At 36.8% G+C, this 16,915-nt stretch overlaps 2 protein-coding genes across 3 annotated transcripts in view; one reads left to right on the top strand and one right to left on the bottom strand.

Annotated features, from left to right (window-relative positions):
* MRPL28 (mitochondrial ribosomal protein L28) overlaps positions 1-2,418 on the top strand; it is a 14,593-nt gene extending 12,175 nt beyond the window's left edge. For both annotated transcript variants that reach the window (XM_072418883.1, XM_072418882.1), the window contains exons 5-6: positions 1,023-1,109; positions 1,432-2,418. In XM_072418883.1, the coding sequence (XP_072274984.1) occupies positions 1,023-1,109; positions 1,432-1,530 (186 nt within the window). In that variant the 3' untranslated portion in view covers positions 1,531-2,418. The remainder of the gene's footprint in view (positions 1-1,022; positions 1,110-1,431) is intronic.
* Positions 2,419-3,117: 699 nt separating this feature from the next.
* Positions 3,118-16,915, bottom strand: part of CARD11 (caspase recruitment domain family member 11) — a 67,752-nt gene continuing 53,954 nt past the window's right edge. The window contains exons 20-25 of the mRNA XM_072418879.1: positions 16,367-16,459; positions 13,334-13,451; positions 11,151-11,330; positions 10,345-10,469; positions 7,709-7,824; positions 3,118-6,768 (exon numbers count right to left, since the gene is read on the bottom strand). Coding sequence (XP_072274980.1) covers positions 6,564-6,768; positions 7,709-7,824; positions 10,345-10,469; positions 11,151-11,330; positions 13,334-13,451; positions 16,367-16,459 — 837 coding nt within the window. The 3' untranslated portion in view covers positions 3,118-6,563. The remainder of the gene's footprint in view (positions 6,769-7,708; positions 7,825-10,344; positions 10,470-11,150; positions 11,331-13,333; positions 13,452-16,366; positions 16,460-16,915) is intronic.

A 16,915-nucleotide genomic window follows, 5' to 3' on the forward strand; every position in this document is an offset into this window, starting at 1 on the left:
CAGAAAAATCAGAGAGTCACAACTTTTTAATTGTTCAAAAAACCCCCATAAACCTCTGGAGGAACCCTAGCTGAGAAACACTGGTCTAGAGGCAGAGCCTTTGTATTACTTGGTGAACATTGAGATAAGGGTACTGTGAGCTTTCCTGAATATATTTTCTATCTGTGATTTGAAGTAAATACAGAAAGCATGAGAACCTGTACTTGTAGATATGTGTCTTGGATCTATTCTGTTGTAGGGATTAGCAGCAAGAATTGCAGCACAGGAGACGCAAACATTGGACACCTCCAGATACAGATTCTAAGTTTCAAAATCTAATTTACTTTAACTCTATTCTAATTCACTTCTCATTTATTCTAATTCACTACACTTCCTAAAGGTTTCTTGTGAGTAAAATAAATCATACTTTTATTTGTATATTATATGTGTTAAAAAAATATTTATTGATTTAGAATTTTGATGAAACATTTTTAGGTTATTTCCTGAAAAAGCCGATAATCTATCTGCGAAACGTGTTGAAAAGATTCACTTGTTGAGATCCAACCAATTGTTATTAGTGAAATTGAAATGTGTAATTTATATTGATTGTATTTTAATACATATTTATTTATTTATTTAAATATATATATTTATTATTGTCTGAATAAAAACAGCAAAAGTTGGTATTTTATAAGAAGTTTATGTGTTATAATAATTGTGCCTAAAAAGTCCCAATAAAGTAAATTGGATTTTGATGCATATATTGGGCTGTAACATGCACATTTATCATATGGAAAATAGCAAACCAACACAATATACAGATTCTAAGTTGAATATATTTTTTTATTTTCTACTTGCCAATTAAGTCTCTTTAACAGAGAATCCTAGGTGTCCTCCAGGAGTCTTTCAGTATTTCATTTTTAACCATTTATCCCCTTTACACTTTAGTAAGATTTTCTTTAATGCAGTGTTTTTTTTTCATTACAAAGCTGATACTGCATGTTTTATTTTAACATAACTAACTCTACAATGCAATCCATTAGGCATTTGAAATCCCACTTGAAGAAGCAGAGTGGGTCGGCCTAACTTTAGAAGAAGCAGTGGAAAAACAAAGGCTTCTAGAAAAGAAGGTACATTGTTGTTTTCTTTAATCATTTTTTTAATGTGTTGGCTGTATTTGTTTTATTCTTTTTTCTATCCTCATTTTTACCTGGTGATCCTGCTATTAACACACTCCCTATGTATTAGTACTACAAAACACTTTCCTTCTCCTTGTCTCCATAACATGGTGAGGGGTCTGTTCTGTATTCCTTCTTTTCTCAAACCAGAAGTAAGGAGTTCACTCGAATTCTGGCAGGATAAACAGTTTTTTTTGTTTAAATTAAAATTAATTAAAAAAATTCTGCAGAAAGTTCATATAATTACAGTAACTTGACATGTTTTTGGTTTCAGGACCCTACTCCTGTTTTCCACGTTGCTGTACAAGAACTGCTTCAAAAGATAGAAATTCAGAAACTGGAAAAGCCAGCAGTCATAGAGAACCGCTCTTAAAGATACTGCTACATTCTTTAGAAGATATATTGCCTAAAGGGATCATTTTTCACTGATGGTTACAGGCTGTATATTTACAATGATCAGCCAATACATTAAAGCCACTGATGTGTAGGTACCAGTTGTGACAGCAAACAGCTCTTAAAGTTGTCCTGTAGTATCAGATATCAATATGTTGGCTGCTGGTCTGCAATTTTCTCATAGTGTATCCTACTGGTATACCTTCGCTAGGTATGGCAGCAACACTTTTTATCATGCGGTACCCACATGATCTTAAAGAAAATGTGACTCATTAGATCAGCCCCACTTCTTTTGCTACTGCGTGGTCCAATTCTTACATTCATGTAGCTACCTACTGTAGGCACTTTCACTTGTGGACAGGTATTACCATGGGCATTCTAACTGACGCTGACTTTTTTTTTTTTTTATTATTTTGTGCCACAGTAGCCTTTTTGGATCAGACCTCCAAGCTCCCCCAAACATCAGTGAGTCTTGGATGCCCATTCCCTTGTTACTGATAACCAATTGGCCTTTTTTGGACCATTTTTGGTAGATACTGATCACTGCTAACCAGGAACACCACACAAGACTTGCCATTTAGGATATGCTCTGACCTATTTGTCTAGTCACTACAGTTTGGCCACCATCAAAGTGGCACAGGTCCTCTTATTTATCCATTTTTCCTGCTTTCCAGCACATCACCCTTAAGAAATGAATGCTCACTTCTTGCCTAAAATCCAACTTCTTTACAGATGTGCTTGTAACAGGATAATGCCAATCACTTTGTCAGTGGTTTTAATGTTTCGGCTAATCTGTGTATTTATAAAATATCATATATACACTATTATATAACATAAATATGTAACAAGATTAAAAACCTTTTCATAATATTTGTCTTATGTCTTTATGGTAATAGCCAGTAAGGGATCTTCCAATTCAAAACTAATATATTGCAGTGTTGTGTAGTAATGTAATTGAACGTGTGTGTGTGTGTGTGTGTGTCTTTTATATTCTTATAATAAATAATTTAATTATAATTTAATTCTGGAACATCCAAACTTTCAGGCAAACAGGAAACAGTGACAGGAATAAATGAACTCGGTTAACTAACCCACCATGCTGTATTTAAAATTTAACTGTCTCATTCACAAGTAGAGCTTTCACTTTTTTAACAGCAATCATTGATCCTAAATTCCCTCCTTTCACAAAACCATAAAATTTTGTGTGCTTAAAATGTTTTTTTGTGTTGTTATGGACCCTCTTCAGAATTTCTCATTAGTGAGAATGACATTTATCTGTGTCTATACACCTCTGGAGTAGCAGTGGCTGGGCATTCTTGGTTGCTTTAGAACAAAATATTCTCTGTTTCTAACACTGGCTGCACATGCATGGTAGCTGTGAGATAAATTCATTACCAGTTTAGGGCACTTAGTGCATGTGTGATTTTTGCCGGGCAGCTATTATTGTAATACATCGCTGGGCTGCATGGATGAGTAAGAGTGATTTTTGATAACACAAGTGTGCTTTTTTTAGCTGTAAATGTAGGTGGAAGTTTCCTATTAAGCATGTCAAATGATGAAAGATGCATTTTAAAGTTTTGATTTTTATTTACTAAGATGTTTGTTTTTTTTACATTGAAAACTTAACAGATGATGACTCATGGTCGATTCATTCATTACCTAATAAATATCTTCTTTTAGTAAGTATGCAGAGTTAAAATGGCTTTAGATATACAGTACTTATACAAGACAATAAATATAAATGATAAAAGACTAGAGAGCTGATTGGGAAATGTATAAATTTAAGGGTTTTTTATGTATGATGTTATTCCTGTAGCCATAAATAAATTGGAGAATTAACCACCTAGCCGGTATGCCCGTACGAAGGTCGGGCAAAAAAAAATGGCTAGGATGGTTAACCCCGTAATTTTGTCACATCCTTACCTCCATGGTCCCGCTGTGCACATCCAGCGGGACCATGGAGGTAAGGATTCCAGTGTCGTTTTCCTATTCCAGCGCCGTCCTCCGTCCATCGTCGTCCGTCAATCTCCCTCTCCAGCGTCGGGTGCCAGCGGGACCGGCTGAACACAAGATACCGGCCGGCATCTTACCTGGTCCCGCTGATCGTCCACGTCCGTCTCGGTCCAGCGCCGGATGATCTCTGCAGGGAGATGCCGTCCGGCGGAGAAAAAAAACCGGAAGGCTTCCCCCTGCGTGCGTGATGACGTCGGCGCGTGTGCGGGAAATTCAAATAGAAACTCATTCATTCATTTTGTATTGGATTGAATACAAACTCCTGTATTCAATCCAATACAAAATAATTCAAATAAATACAAAGTTTGTAATTGGTAAATTCAAACTGTCATTTTGTATTGGATTGAATACAAACTCCTGTATCCAATCCAATACAAAAAATAAAAAAAAATAAAATAAAAGTAAATAACTTGGAAATTCAAATTTATCTTTTGTATTTGATTGGATACAATCTTGCGTATCCAGTCCAATACAAAATAATATAAAATTAATACAAAGTACATAACTGGTAAATTCAAACGCTCATTTTGTATTGGATTGAATACAAACTCCGGTATCCAATCCAATACAAAAAAATAAAAGTAAATACATTTTTTATATTCATATTATCTACTAGAACCCCTGTTCGGACATATTTCTGTAAGTTACAGGTCTGCAATTTAAAAAAAAAATTTCATGAAAAACAGTGGATCACTTTTGGTACGGAAATCTAGACCTCAGTGTAACGCTCAGGTGGTTAAGAAGTGAAATATTACATAATACGATCTAATAGAGACCCACCCAAGGTTTAGTGTTTTGCATAAGGGTAAGTTTGAGTTTAGTAATGCTGGACTTGTAAAAGAAGACTGCCAAAAATTGTATAGAACAATTGGGACGGATATTATTTTGGTTAAATGTGGCCTTGTATAATTTGCTAGAAGTAAAACTTTGCAGATCATTGATTGAGACCCTATAAATCACATGAAGTTACATTGAAATAGATCTGTAAATAATTAGGATGATTTACAATAATGTTTCAGTGTTCTCCCCTAAACTTTTTTTCAGTCAGGTCGGGGGAAGATGTAACTGGGTGGTTGAGAAGTGGTCGGGGCAAGATACAGTAAGTTGTTTATGCCATAGTTATCCAGTAACCCCTATTGTTGTGTCAGTGTTATACCTACCCCTATACTTTGTTCCAACTTTCTAATGCCTGCCCACTTAAAATTTCTATTTTTCCATTTTTTTGTATTATGCCCAAACTGTCTAGTGCCGTGTATTGAAACCCAACTTTCTAGTGGTACTAGTGTAATTCCTTTGTAGTAGCGTAATAGTATAATCAATGTGGTGTAACAAGTTAGGCTTAGTTCATATTATCAGTACAAAACTTTGACATTTCCTGCCTCCTATTGACTACTGGCAACTGCTGGGCACCTGGGAATGGTAACAGATGGTAACTGCTAGGCCCTTTCAGGCTTAGCAGTTTTTCAAGCATCATTGGTTCCTGGCGTGAGGATGCAGGAAATGCAACTTTACTGCCAAGGGTGATTTCAGCAGAAATTCAGATGTGGCCTAGGGCTATATCTAAGTAACACAATACGAGGGAAAAAAAATTCACCTGATCGGTCCAAAACTGAGCCCGACAAGTCCCACGCTGGCTCAGCTTCTCTTTTTCCCCATGCTCACTGTTCCCTCCAGCGCAGCCATTTTTTTTCTACCAGGCTCTTCTTCATGTCATCCAAACTTTAACTGCACAGCCATAAGTTCGAGTGACATGTCGATCCCACTGCGCATGTTTTATTCCCACTATATAAAAGGGAAAGTCACCATTTATATAATTTTAAAATGTGATGCTTTAAGGTATTCTGATGCTTTAATATTTTGCAGCCTAACAAGTCACTGTGTTCAAACCTTCATATCTCCTAAACCATTGGTCGTTATGACTTTTGAAATTTCGGGGTACAAGGGGGGCCTCAAACAAAGAATTTCACGATATGTGGGTCACAAGTTTAAAACTTGTGAAAATTGAACATTGGGGTTGCTGTTTTAAAGGCAAGTGTGTCCAGGAGCCCAAAATTTAAAATGCGAATTAGGAACCCCCCGGGCCACTTACATAGCAAGGAGCATAGGGATGGGGCCCCTAAATGTATACCTACCTTTTACAAAACCATAACTGCCATACTACGCTATCCTGTCTGCATCTCTTCTTTGAACCCCAATTTCTCTCGAATAATGGGGTATGAAACAAAAAATGTAAGTGCAGTAGCTATTAGGGTGCACCCCGAAAATTTTAAATTGTTACGAACCAACGGTTTATTATATATGAAGGTTTTTACACAGAGAGTTGGTATATGTTCTGCAAGCCGGGCGCTCCACCCACTAAAACGGCTGCAGAGAACTATATGTTTAAAGAATAAATTGTGGCACAATTCTTTTCAGTTATGCAATCTTGAAAAGATAATTCCAGTTTACTTCTTTTATTCATTCTCAAATCCTTTCAGCTTCTGTATGTAAAACATAACTAGTGGCAAGGGACTTGTATTTAAAAATTTTATGAAAATCTCTTCAAATTTCGTGTAATTTAGCACGCAAGGTTTTAGAAATTCATCAAGAAAGCTCATGGGAAAGACTTTATTCCAAATATAAATTGGAAATGTTTTCAATACATGTGTTGTTTTCTCTCTTGGTGCATTTCTAGTGCACCATGCAAACCTTTTCTTTCCTGATACTCACCAAAGTTAATCAAGGCTCTTGTTTGAATATAAAGGGGAATTTAGTGAAACCATAATGAATTAATTTATCAGTTTTATTTTGTATTTAACAAACCAAACACCCCTAAACATTTTTAATGCCATGTTCTTGTCATGCTTTTTTATCTTTATGAAATTAAAACACCGCATTTTGTACATTTTGTCACACACTATACATATAATTAATTTAGTAATAAATGACTTTTATATTTATAAACATACAAAATACAACTTTATGTTTGTTAGCTTTGAATTGGACAAGTGTTCATTAAATTTAAATAAGTTCATCATCTATCCAAATGGTTTTACGCTGCTCTTCTGCTATTTTTTCCTTGACTATTCTTATAAAATCATCAGCGGTGTTCCATGCATCTGCCTCTATTGTTGCATAGAGACAAGGAAGAGCTTCAAGTTCTTTCTCCTTTTGACGGCATGTACGTAAAAACTCTTCTTCATTCTCTTGTTTTGAAAGGAGTCTCCTGCAGAAAGAAATAATGCTGTTGTAAAAATTCACATTGTAAAGGTAAGACACTACTATTTCCAGAAACTATAAGTAAATTTATAAGATCTAATCCCTGTTTCAAATTATCATGGCGATCTGTGCTTTACCCCAGGCATTTCTATCGCATGTCTTCACGGGAATTGCGTTGGATAGAGTATTCAGCGGATAGAAAGCCTAGTTGTCTCCCGCTTCCCTTTTTGTGCTGGCAATCAGTGTGAGCAGAACTAAGGCTACGTACACACGTCCGATGATCGTCTCAGGGCTAATATCAGGCGAGAATCTGGTGTGTGTGTGTATAGTGCTCGACGTTTATAAATCCGTCCCGGCGGATCCACAGACGACAAACGATCGTAATGGAATTGAAGGAGAGAGAGCGCAGTAGGGTGCTGCTCCGTCGTTCTCCCTCCTTCATAGAGCAGAACAGTGCTGTATGTACAGTGCTCATGCAATCTTTGATCACTTAAACTGGAACTGTGCATCAAATTTGGTGTCATTCAGCCACAGTTCAAGGAACTGCAATCTCTGTAGGAAACTTGGTTGACAATAACTGGTCTACAGGATAGGAATAGAAGGATAACCTCATCATTCAGAAATGCACAGCAAGGTTGCTGGCCTTTTTTTTTTTTTTAAATTATAGTTATGTTACTGTCTTGCTTGGGTTTATGAAAAGGTGTGTAACAACAGAAGATACTTGTTCCTAGGAAATAAGTCTGAAAATACTGATACTAGCTCATCATGCTAGGCAGGGAGCTAACATTTTCAGGAGGAGGTCAACAAAGCCAGCCTCCTTTTTTTCACAAGCTGGGTTTTCTTTTAAACTGGTATACGGTAACTCTTTCCCTAATGTATATTAGCGTCATTTTGTGAATTCTTTATTCTAATCTAAAGTGGTTTTAGAAATATCACAGTAACATTACCTAAACCTTTTCAAGTTTTTCTCAGAAACCTTGATGAAGAGGATGATGGGAAAAATTTTAGCCTTGATTAATTCTTTTGCACATTCCAGTCCAACATCCAGTAAGCAGTGTTTATTCTACGAGAAAAAATATACAGTTAGGTTGCTAACTAATTGAAATAACAAAATAAGAAGGAAAAACTGCAGGATATTCTCGAGTGACCAATTTTTAATCATATCTAATTTTAGGAAAATTCAATGACATGAGATCTGTAAATGCAACGGACGTATTGGGCCTGATTTACAGTATAAAGCTGTTCTGAGCCACTGTTTTGGAGGGCATGATGTAAATAAGCCTACAAAAAGAGGAAATAAAACATATTTTGGTAAATTTAAATAAGTCTTTATACAATCAGTCTCATTTATTAAAGCTTTCCAAGGCTGGAGAGAATACACTTTCATCAGTGAAGCTGGGTGACACAGCAAACCTTGAATGGATCTGGTCCAGGACTGAAAACATTTGCTGACAAATAGCAAATGACTTTTAAGAAAACCATTCCTGGTTTGCTGGATAACCCAGCTTCACTGATAAAAGTGTATCCTCTCCAGCCTTGGAGAGCTTTAATAAATCAGACCCATTGTATAAACACTTATTTAAATTTTCCAAAATATGTTTTATTTCCTCTTTTTGTAGGCTTATTTACATAATGCCCTCCAAAACAGTGGCTCAGAACAGCTTTCATATAACATTTGAATTGAGCAGTGAAGCTGTTGCAAGTCAGAACTATAATTATAAATAATAAATAATTTTCACGTTGCCTATAAACAAAGCACCAACAGACAAGCCTGCATCTTATGGCTAGGTATTCTATTCTAATAGATAACTAGAAAGAAAATCTGTAGTGCAGAAGTATATTAAATAATATGGATAAGAGAGATAACAAAATATGATAAATCAGTTACATTTGTTCTTGATAACAGCCTTGTGCAGAAATTGAGGATGTGTTGCATTTTATATAAATAAAGAACTACTTAGTGGTCGGAAATGCACTAATGATAGTGTATAACAAGGATCAGTACTGTACCCAGTGCTTTTCAATTTATGTATTACCCATCTCAGCTATATCTCTTATAGGACAAAGTGATTTTTATCTGGCCAAAAAAACTTAAACATTACTGTTGCAATAAAATTTAAAAACAATCATAAATATAAAAGCTTTAGAACTGAATGATAACTAAAGATTAATAAAAGATTAAATAAAAATATTAGACAATATTTACCTGTATAGTTTCTTTAACTGATGTTTAGTTAAAATTAAAGGTTTAATATACATATGAATGAAATAGTAAATACATTGTAGCAACACATTGACACTTTTAGATTATCAGTAATAGGGAGAGAAGCCCATTGTACAAGATACAACCTAGAAATCATCATTTAAGGTCCTAAGGGATAATAAAATAGGGAATAAAGTGATAAAGTTGCCTTTTTTTAATAATTATTATTAATCCATAGGTTAGCATTTTATTGCAAAAGAATATAAAATATCAACATTCTCCAAGCCTGTGGGGGCAGTCTTATGATCTTGGGTTGCTTTAGTTGATCAGGTTTAGGTTCAGCAATATTACGTACCCAAAAAATGAGGTCAGCTGGCTATCTCAATATACTGGGGTATGTATTTTATACTATTTATGTATTATTAACTAATGTCACAGACATATTTCAAGATGACAATGCCAGGAGTTCAGGGTGCACAAGACATTTTTTTTTTACACATGGGCAAAGTCCAAACCTTGACCCTATTGAGAATCTTTGGAATGTTCTGGAGAATACTTTATGCATTGGTCCAACTCCTCCATCATCAATACAAGATCTTAGTGTGCATTTGGGACAGAAATAATTGTTGTTACAAACATATCAAAACAATACCACTGTGAATGTGTACTGAAATCAAAGCTAAAGGCAGTCTAGTTATTAAAGTGTGTTTTTTGTTTTTTGCCAGGTAGTGCTCATACTTGTTTTACATCAAATGGAATTCATTGGGAAAAATAGAAATGGAGAGGTTATGGGCAAGGAGAGTTTATAACCATGTAAGAATGTTTTATAAAAGTAAGATGTTCTTCTGGTAACAGAAAGGTGAAACATCTCTTCTTCCCTACTACGTGATCTGCAATTTAAAGGTAGGCAAGCCAAAGCTGTCAGTAAATAGATCATGTATAAAGAAAGCAGCCATGACTTGCATCCTTAAGGCAAGGCAATAGCGTTTATCCCAAAAAATATACCTTCAAATGTCATTCAACCTTTTATCTTTACATTATAGTACATGCTGGTAATAATCCAGCAGAAGCAAGCATGTATGCTAAATAAGGGTGACTTGCAACCATAATAACATCGGTAACCCATATATTATGGAATTTTACTCAGAAAAAGGTGGTTGAGGCTTAGTAAAAGTGAATGAGAGTTTAAGCAATTTCCTAATGCTGTAGCATAGGGCTCAGGCTAAATACCAGCAGGCATTGCTAAAAATGATCATGATGGTGACAATGATAAAGATAGAATCCAGTCAGATGTGGAGAATGAGGCAAGTTGGGCCTCATACTCAGGTAAGCCTATTACTTTAGCACAAGTTACTTATATATCTGTATGGAGTACTATACCTTAGCCACAACAGCTTCAATATTAGCAGATGTAATACATTCATAGGTGCTTGTGTTCCTCTCTCTGGAGTAGATAATTAGCTCACATTCATGTTTCTTTTGAAATGCTTCCTTTGTTGCAATTTCTGGAATGAAAAGCATTTATGAATAACACCCATAGGTTAAGAATTAAATGACATTTATAGCAGTACTTTTTTTTAGTTTTTGAATAATAAAAAAAATGTGTAAAACCCATGCAAGGCTTTTTTCCATAGGCACAAAAGTGGGGAGAATTAATCAGTGAAGTCTAGTGACACACTGACGAGTTTGATTTTCTTTTTAATAAGCTTTAATTTACACAAAGTAAAAACTTTTTCTCTTTATCAAACAAGAATATCCCCACCAACATTTCTCCCAATTTACAGCCTTAATCATAAGAAAGCAAGGTAGGATCCCCTCTTCCAAACTCGTCACTAAACAGGTGTCCCCAATGGGATATTTCCCCAAAGCTCCTGATCCAGTGGTAGTTGTGTTATGCCATATTGCCCCAGGACTCCCTGTCCCTATGATGATGGTCACCAAAACAGATAATCATAATGAAAGTGCTTAGTGGGGACGTTACAATAAAAAGTTGAAAGGGGAACTACATCATCCCTATTATACATGAAAAAAAGCTTTAGCCAGAAGTACAATTTAAGAGGCTAAACCTAAGGCAACTAAAATGTTTCCACATTTTTAAGTGAAACACTCTTACTTAAAGGTTTACTTTGAGTTTTAATGTTAAAGTTCAGCATTTACCTCTAATAAACTTTTTTTTTTTTATTTACCTGGCTTGCACATGTTAAAGTCCACTGCACCTGGACTATGTATAAGTTTTTGAATGATGGGTTTTGCCATTGTGCAAGGTGCAAACAGGACTGGTCTCCTATTTTCAATGTAGACAGGGTGTACCAAACTGTAGGGCACTAGGTTGAAAGTTTTTTTGATGTCATTATCAGGATCCAAATCTAAAAAAGAACAAGAGATTTTAGGGTTAGTGTAATTTAAAAAGCCAATTTGTTTTTAAAAAAGCTCCACACCATTGACTATCTGACATCAAGTAAATGTAAATAAATAAATGTCACTCAGGTTGGAGAAATGACAGCAGTTACAGTAATGCTGGTCCAATTGTGTTTTATAAAGAACAGTACCGTGAAAACAATGCAGAAATGGTGCGCTTTAACATAATGGGTAGAAATAAGTTAGCACCTTTGACAATAAAAAGATAATATGTGCAGACTCATTTTTTTCTATATTAAATTACTATTAGAATCCTACGAAATACACACTCACCTTTAAACGTTAACGGCTATTTATTCACATCAGAACTGCTGTTCTCCCAACACTAGACCCCCTAGGGGTCATCACCACAGTACCTCTTATTCAATGTTTTTCATTAGAGATGCAGGCTGACCTCATAATATTGGACTTTCAGAAGACAGTACTTTATACCAAAAAACCCCATAGTACCTTAGGGTAGAAGGGGACAGTTGTGGAGCTAAGCTTGTAGTTGGCCTTTAGATTCAAATATGTCTGTTCATTGACATGCTTGATTTAGGTGATATGTGGGTAGACCTTGTATGACAAAACACTGCAAAGAACACACCAATACTCTTCCCATATGTATAAGGATTTTTTGCACTCAGAAGTACAGACATAATAATGATAAAGTGCATCAATGGGTGGGATCCCGGAGGGACTTTGCAAGTTTAAGAACAATAAAGCCTTATACATGGAAGAGAAAGTGTGGCTGCTTTTCTTGCATAGTTGTTCCTTGCTCGAAGGGAGCTGAAGTGATCTTCATGACCGCTTACAATAGCACTCGGCAGTCAATTGTAGGCTCAGTCTGGATCCACGTTAGCTTTGGATAAACTTTGTATAGCTTTACCAAAAAAACATATTCTCACAGTATGTGTTGGTGTGGTTCAAGTAATACTCTTAGCTATCAAAAATCCAAGGTTTTGGGATGGTTTAGATCCCGTCTTCGGGCTTTATACAATTCTGAAATGATTTTGAAACCCCCACACAGTTACAGGGTGGAGCAGTTAATCCTAAAACACTATTATCACCACCATTCTCGAAATCGTTTACTATTTTCTATAACTATTATATCAGGGGTTGGCAAAGTTTCATGGCCACTAGGCCATTTATAGGGTAGGCGGGAGCACACTAGGCCGGAACTGCCCTAATGGCTCCCCTCATCACCAGAGAACGCCCCCTGAAGTGAAATCTCTTCCCTCGGTATGCATTGTGGAGGAGAGGGTTTTCCCTTCAGGGAGCCTTTCTGATTTACAGCGGCAGCGGAAGTATCAACGCCGGCTGCGGTAAATAGGGAAGCCACTGCAAGGGGGCGGCACCAGAGCTCCTAACGCCCCCTGGCCGATCCGCCGGCAACCTGAGGCCTCGGAGCCGGATTAGGTTGGATCGACCAGGGGGCGTTAGGGTTGAACGAACTACCGGCTAGGCCGTATCTGGCCTAAAGGCTGGAATTTGCTGACCCCTGTATTATATGATCCTGAGGTCAATCACAACTGCTCCATACACACGAGAACCAGCTTTGTGCTCACATTTACATTTCAGGGTATGATGAAACTGTATTTCCTGATTCAAGACGGTGTAATATTTGTATCACAAATCCTCATGAACAGACCCCCTCTCACTTTGCCCCAAAAACACTACTGCTCCCACCTGTGTTTATTACAGGACAGCTGGGGTAGATGCTTTTTTCTGTTCCACCAGGCAAATGGAATACACAAACTGCCAAGTAGCATAGAACAGGTTGTGCATTAACCATGTAAATGTAACAATTTTAAACAAAAGTGGTGTGTAAACCAGTAATATTAGTAAATTAAGTTCCTATCAACATATCCAACACATTTATACCATCCCTTTTTTTATGAAATGTTGAGATTATATAGATTAAACAAAATGCCTACAAAATTTAAGAATTCTCTTAAAACACAATACATACCATCTTGTCTGTCTAATAAAAGTTTCATGGTTTCTAAGGATGGTGAGTTAGAGGAAACTACGCGTAGACGTTCATTACTATTCATTCGTTTGTATTTGTTCTCAGATCGATAGACAAACTTGAAAAACAAAAGTGTCATTACTATTAATATTAATTTTAATAATAAACAGGATTTATATAGCGCCAACATATTACGCAGCGCTCTACAATAAATAGGGGTTGCAAATGACAGACAGATACAGACAGTGACACAGAGGAGGAGAGGACCCTGCCCAGAAGAGCTTACAATCTAGGAGGTGAGGGAAGTATCACACAATAGGAGGGAATCGTATGTTTATACTAGTATTCAGTACGTTATCACAAAGGGAGACAGAGATTCTGTGTAGCTGCTAACAGGACATGTTAAAATATAAAATCTATATTTTTTCAAAAACAATACCCAATGACTGTGCTTCACCTATCATAAAATGAAAGCTGTCCTGATAAAAAAAAAAATGTGACTATGGTTAGTCACTAAAAGGTAACAGCTGATGTTGGTTATGGCCACCTAGGAGTTTTCTGATCACAAATTGTAGGCTTCAAACTTTTCAAAATAGTTGACCAAGAACAAAATGCACAAAATAGGTGTTCTATGAAACATGTAATGTTGTGCAAATCTAGAGCATGACCCAACTCAAGTAACTCATAATTCACGCCTCAAGTGAAAAGTTAGGATAATGCTGACTTCACATTTAGCAAGAAATTGGCTACTTCCATACATACCTGTAATCATGTGTTCATTGCTTGTGTATATATTATTTATTTACCAAAGATTAAGTCAAAATGTAAGTACCGTATTTTTCGGACCATAAGACGCACTGGACCATAAGACGCACCAGTTTTTAGAGAAGGGAAATGAAGAAAAAAATATTCTGAAACAAATAGTGTCCTAAAATATTTTATGTGCATTAAAAACCAGCAGCACAGTCATAAACACATGTAATCAACCCTGTAAAGTAAACAGCAGCATTTAGAACCATTATTAACATTATTTATATTTATTATATTAAAATCATAAATTATAATATAATACATAAATATAAATAATAATTTAAAACAATAATGAAATAATAGACAACAATGTAATCTAAAAATAAAATCAAAATGTACGGTACTTTTATTTTTATGTTGTGTGGTGTTTTTGTACTGTAAAAACCATTTAAAAGCAGATTACATTGTAATCTGCCTTTAAATTTCCCTCCCTGACACACCCCCCATACTTCACCAATCACATCACTGGAAGATGACTCATCCTCCGGGGTGATGTGAGGGGGGGGGGGATTTCCCTGCGTGCTCACACAGACAGAGACAGATACGGAGGCTGGAAGCTGCTGGCATGTGTAGAGAGATACATAGCATAATGCAGGATTTCTGCATTATGCTATACATCTCTCTGCAAGATGCCAGCAGCAAGCAGAGCTGCGGACACCTGGGTGAGTATTTCCTTTCAGTTGTAATCCGATTGTCATACTATGTATGACAATCGGATTGCAATATAACATTTCTTTACTTTGTGTTGTGTACGTGTGTTGTGTATGTGTGTGCTTTCCTGCTCCCAGCATGACTTTGTCAGCCAATCATGCTGAGAGTGGGAGGACGCAAGATACCAGAGTGACAGGAGTCACAGTCACTCTGGCAGCGCTGGACAGGAGAAAAGCCGGAGGGGGGGCTACACAGGGGGGACGGGACAGCGGCTGGGGAGGATACCGGAGAGACGGCCCGGGCACAGAGGCTACATTTGGACCATAAGACGCAGGGACTTTTTCCCCCCACTTCTGGGGGGAAAAAAGTGCGTCTTATGGTCCGAAAAATACGGTAATAGGGTCATGACAACAGAATTATAAGAATACTGAATAAGTATGGCTTGTTGGGAAGGGTTCCAGGAGAAATCCTGTATAACAAGAACATTACAGCATTTTGTAGTTTTACAAAGTTGCATCTGAACAAACCACAAAATGTTTGAAATAATGTTCTCTGGATTTGTTTTGAAGCCACACAGCCAGAGGCAAATGTAAGGCCATCTGTGCCGAAATTGACTTGGCTGAAATTGGGTTATGCAACTTGACAATGATCCCCCAGCATACCAATAAATCTATAAAAGAATGGCCAAAAAAATGTTAGCATGGCCCAGTCAAAATCCAAACCTCAACCCAACAAAAATGCCATAGGGGCCAAAGGGGCTAGACTAGGTTGCTTAGCATGCTTATCCAGTGGCTAAACTGAAGTCAACATGGAGATCTTGCACAGAAATGATGCATGTTATCAAAAAATGTTTCATGATTTGACATTGCATGACATTGAGCAATGCACTACTTGCAGTTATTTTTTGGGGGGTTAAAGAAAAGATCAATATGTCATTAGGGTGTATAATATCCCACAGATATAGATCAAGGTAAGTATAACTCTGCACACTTGTAACCTTAGATCAAGGGTCAGCAAACTTTTTTGGCTACTAGGCCATTTTAGGAGGTCAAGAAGGCACACTAGGCCAGACTCTCACTCGAGTCCCACGCTAATGGCTCTGCCCCCCACCAGGAACGCCCCTGAAGGGATATCCCTCTCCTCCGCAATGCATAGGGAGGAGAGGGAATGTCCCCTTACCCCAGCGGCAGAAGTGTTAACGCCGGCCGCGGTAAATAGGGAAGGGAGGCATAACAACGAGGCTCAAGAGCCACTTGCGGATTGAGAGCCGCAGGTTGCTGACCCCTGCCAGCTGGGATTAGGCCGGATCGACCAGAGGGGCATTAGGCTGGAACGGACTATTGGCTAGACCGTATCTGGCCTAAAGGCCAGAGTTTGCCTACCCCTGCCTTAGATCATACAGAGATATTTAAAAAGTTTAGAACATACTACATATTTTTAGTTTTAGATCAGTTTCAGATGATAGCTGCCAGGATATACTTGTTTTTATATAATATTAAAAGTGGTATGCAAATCTAAAATGAATACTATATAAAAATGTTGTAGATTAAAATAAATAAATAAATAAACTACCGGAAATATTTGTCCAAAAAGGAAACTTGCTCTTGAAAGCCGAGGGCTGCTTTTGGAATCAGTTTGTGGTAACTCTTCTGGCTGAAGGGCGTTCTGCAATTAAATTGTGAAAAATGTATTAAAGATAGTCACAGAGTTTTTATTACATTTTATTCATCCAATGTATACACATAATATGCACTCTCGTGCTGTCATGCACATGAAAATTCAGGAAATAATGCATACTGTTACAGTTACATAGTTTAATTTAAAAAGACGCAAGTCTATCAAATTCATCCAACAGAACAGAGAAAAGAATTGGATCAAAAATTTCTGGTGTTATGAATGTTAATAGCCAGTTATGATATGTTAATTTATAAAAATATATAGAGCTTTTTCTAAAACAATATGCTATGAGATTATATTCCACATATTCACAGCTCTTACTGTGAAGTAGCCTTTCCAAGGTTAGACCTCTTTTCCTCCAGACTCAAAGGGCTCTATTTACACAACAGAGAATCTGACATTCCCTCAAACATTCCAGTTACTGCCATTGAAAAACATGGCCTT

The sequence above is a fragment of the Pyxicephalus adspersus genome, chromosome 7, assembly GCF_032062135.1.
Source record: "Pyxicephalus adspersus chromosome 7, UCB_Pads_2.0, whole genome shotgun sequence".
In the NCBI taxonomy this organism is placed as follows: domain Eukaryota; kingdom Metazoa; phylum Chordata; class Amphibia; order Anura; family Pyxicephalidae; genus Pyxicephalus; species Pyxicephalus adspersus.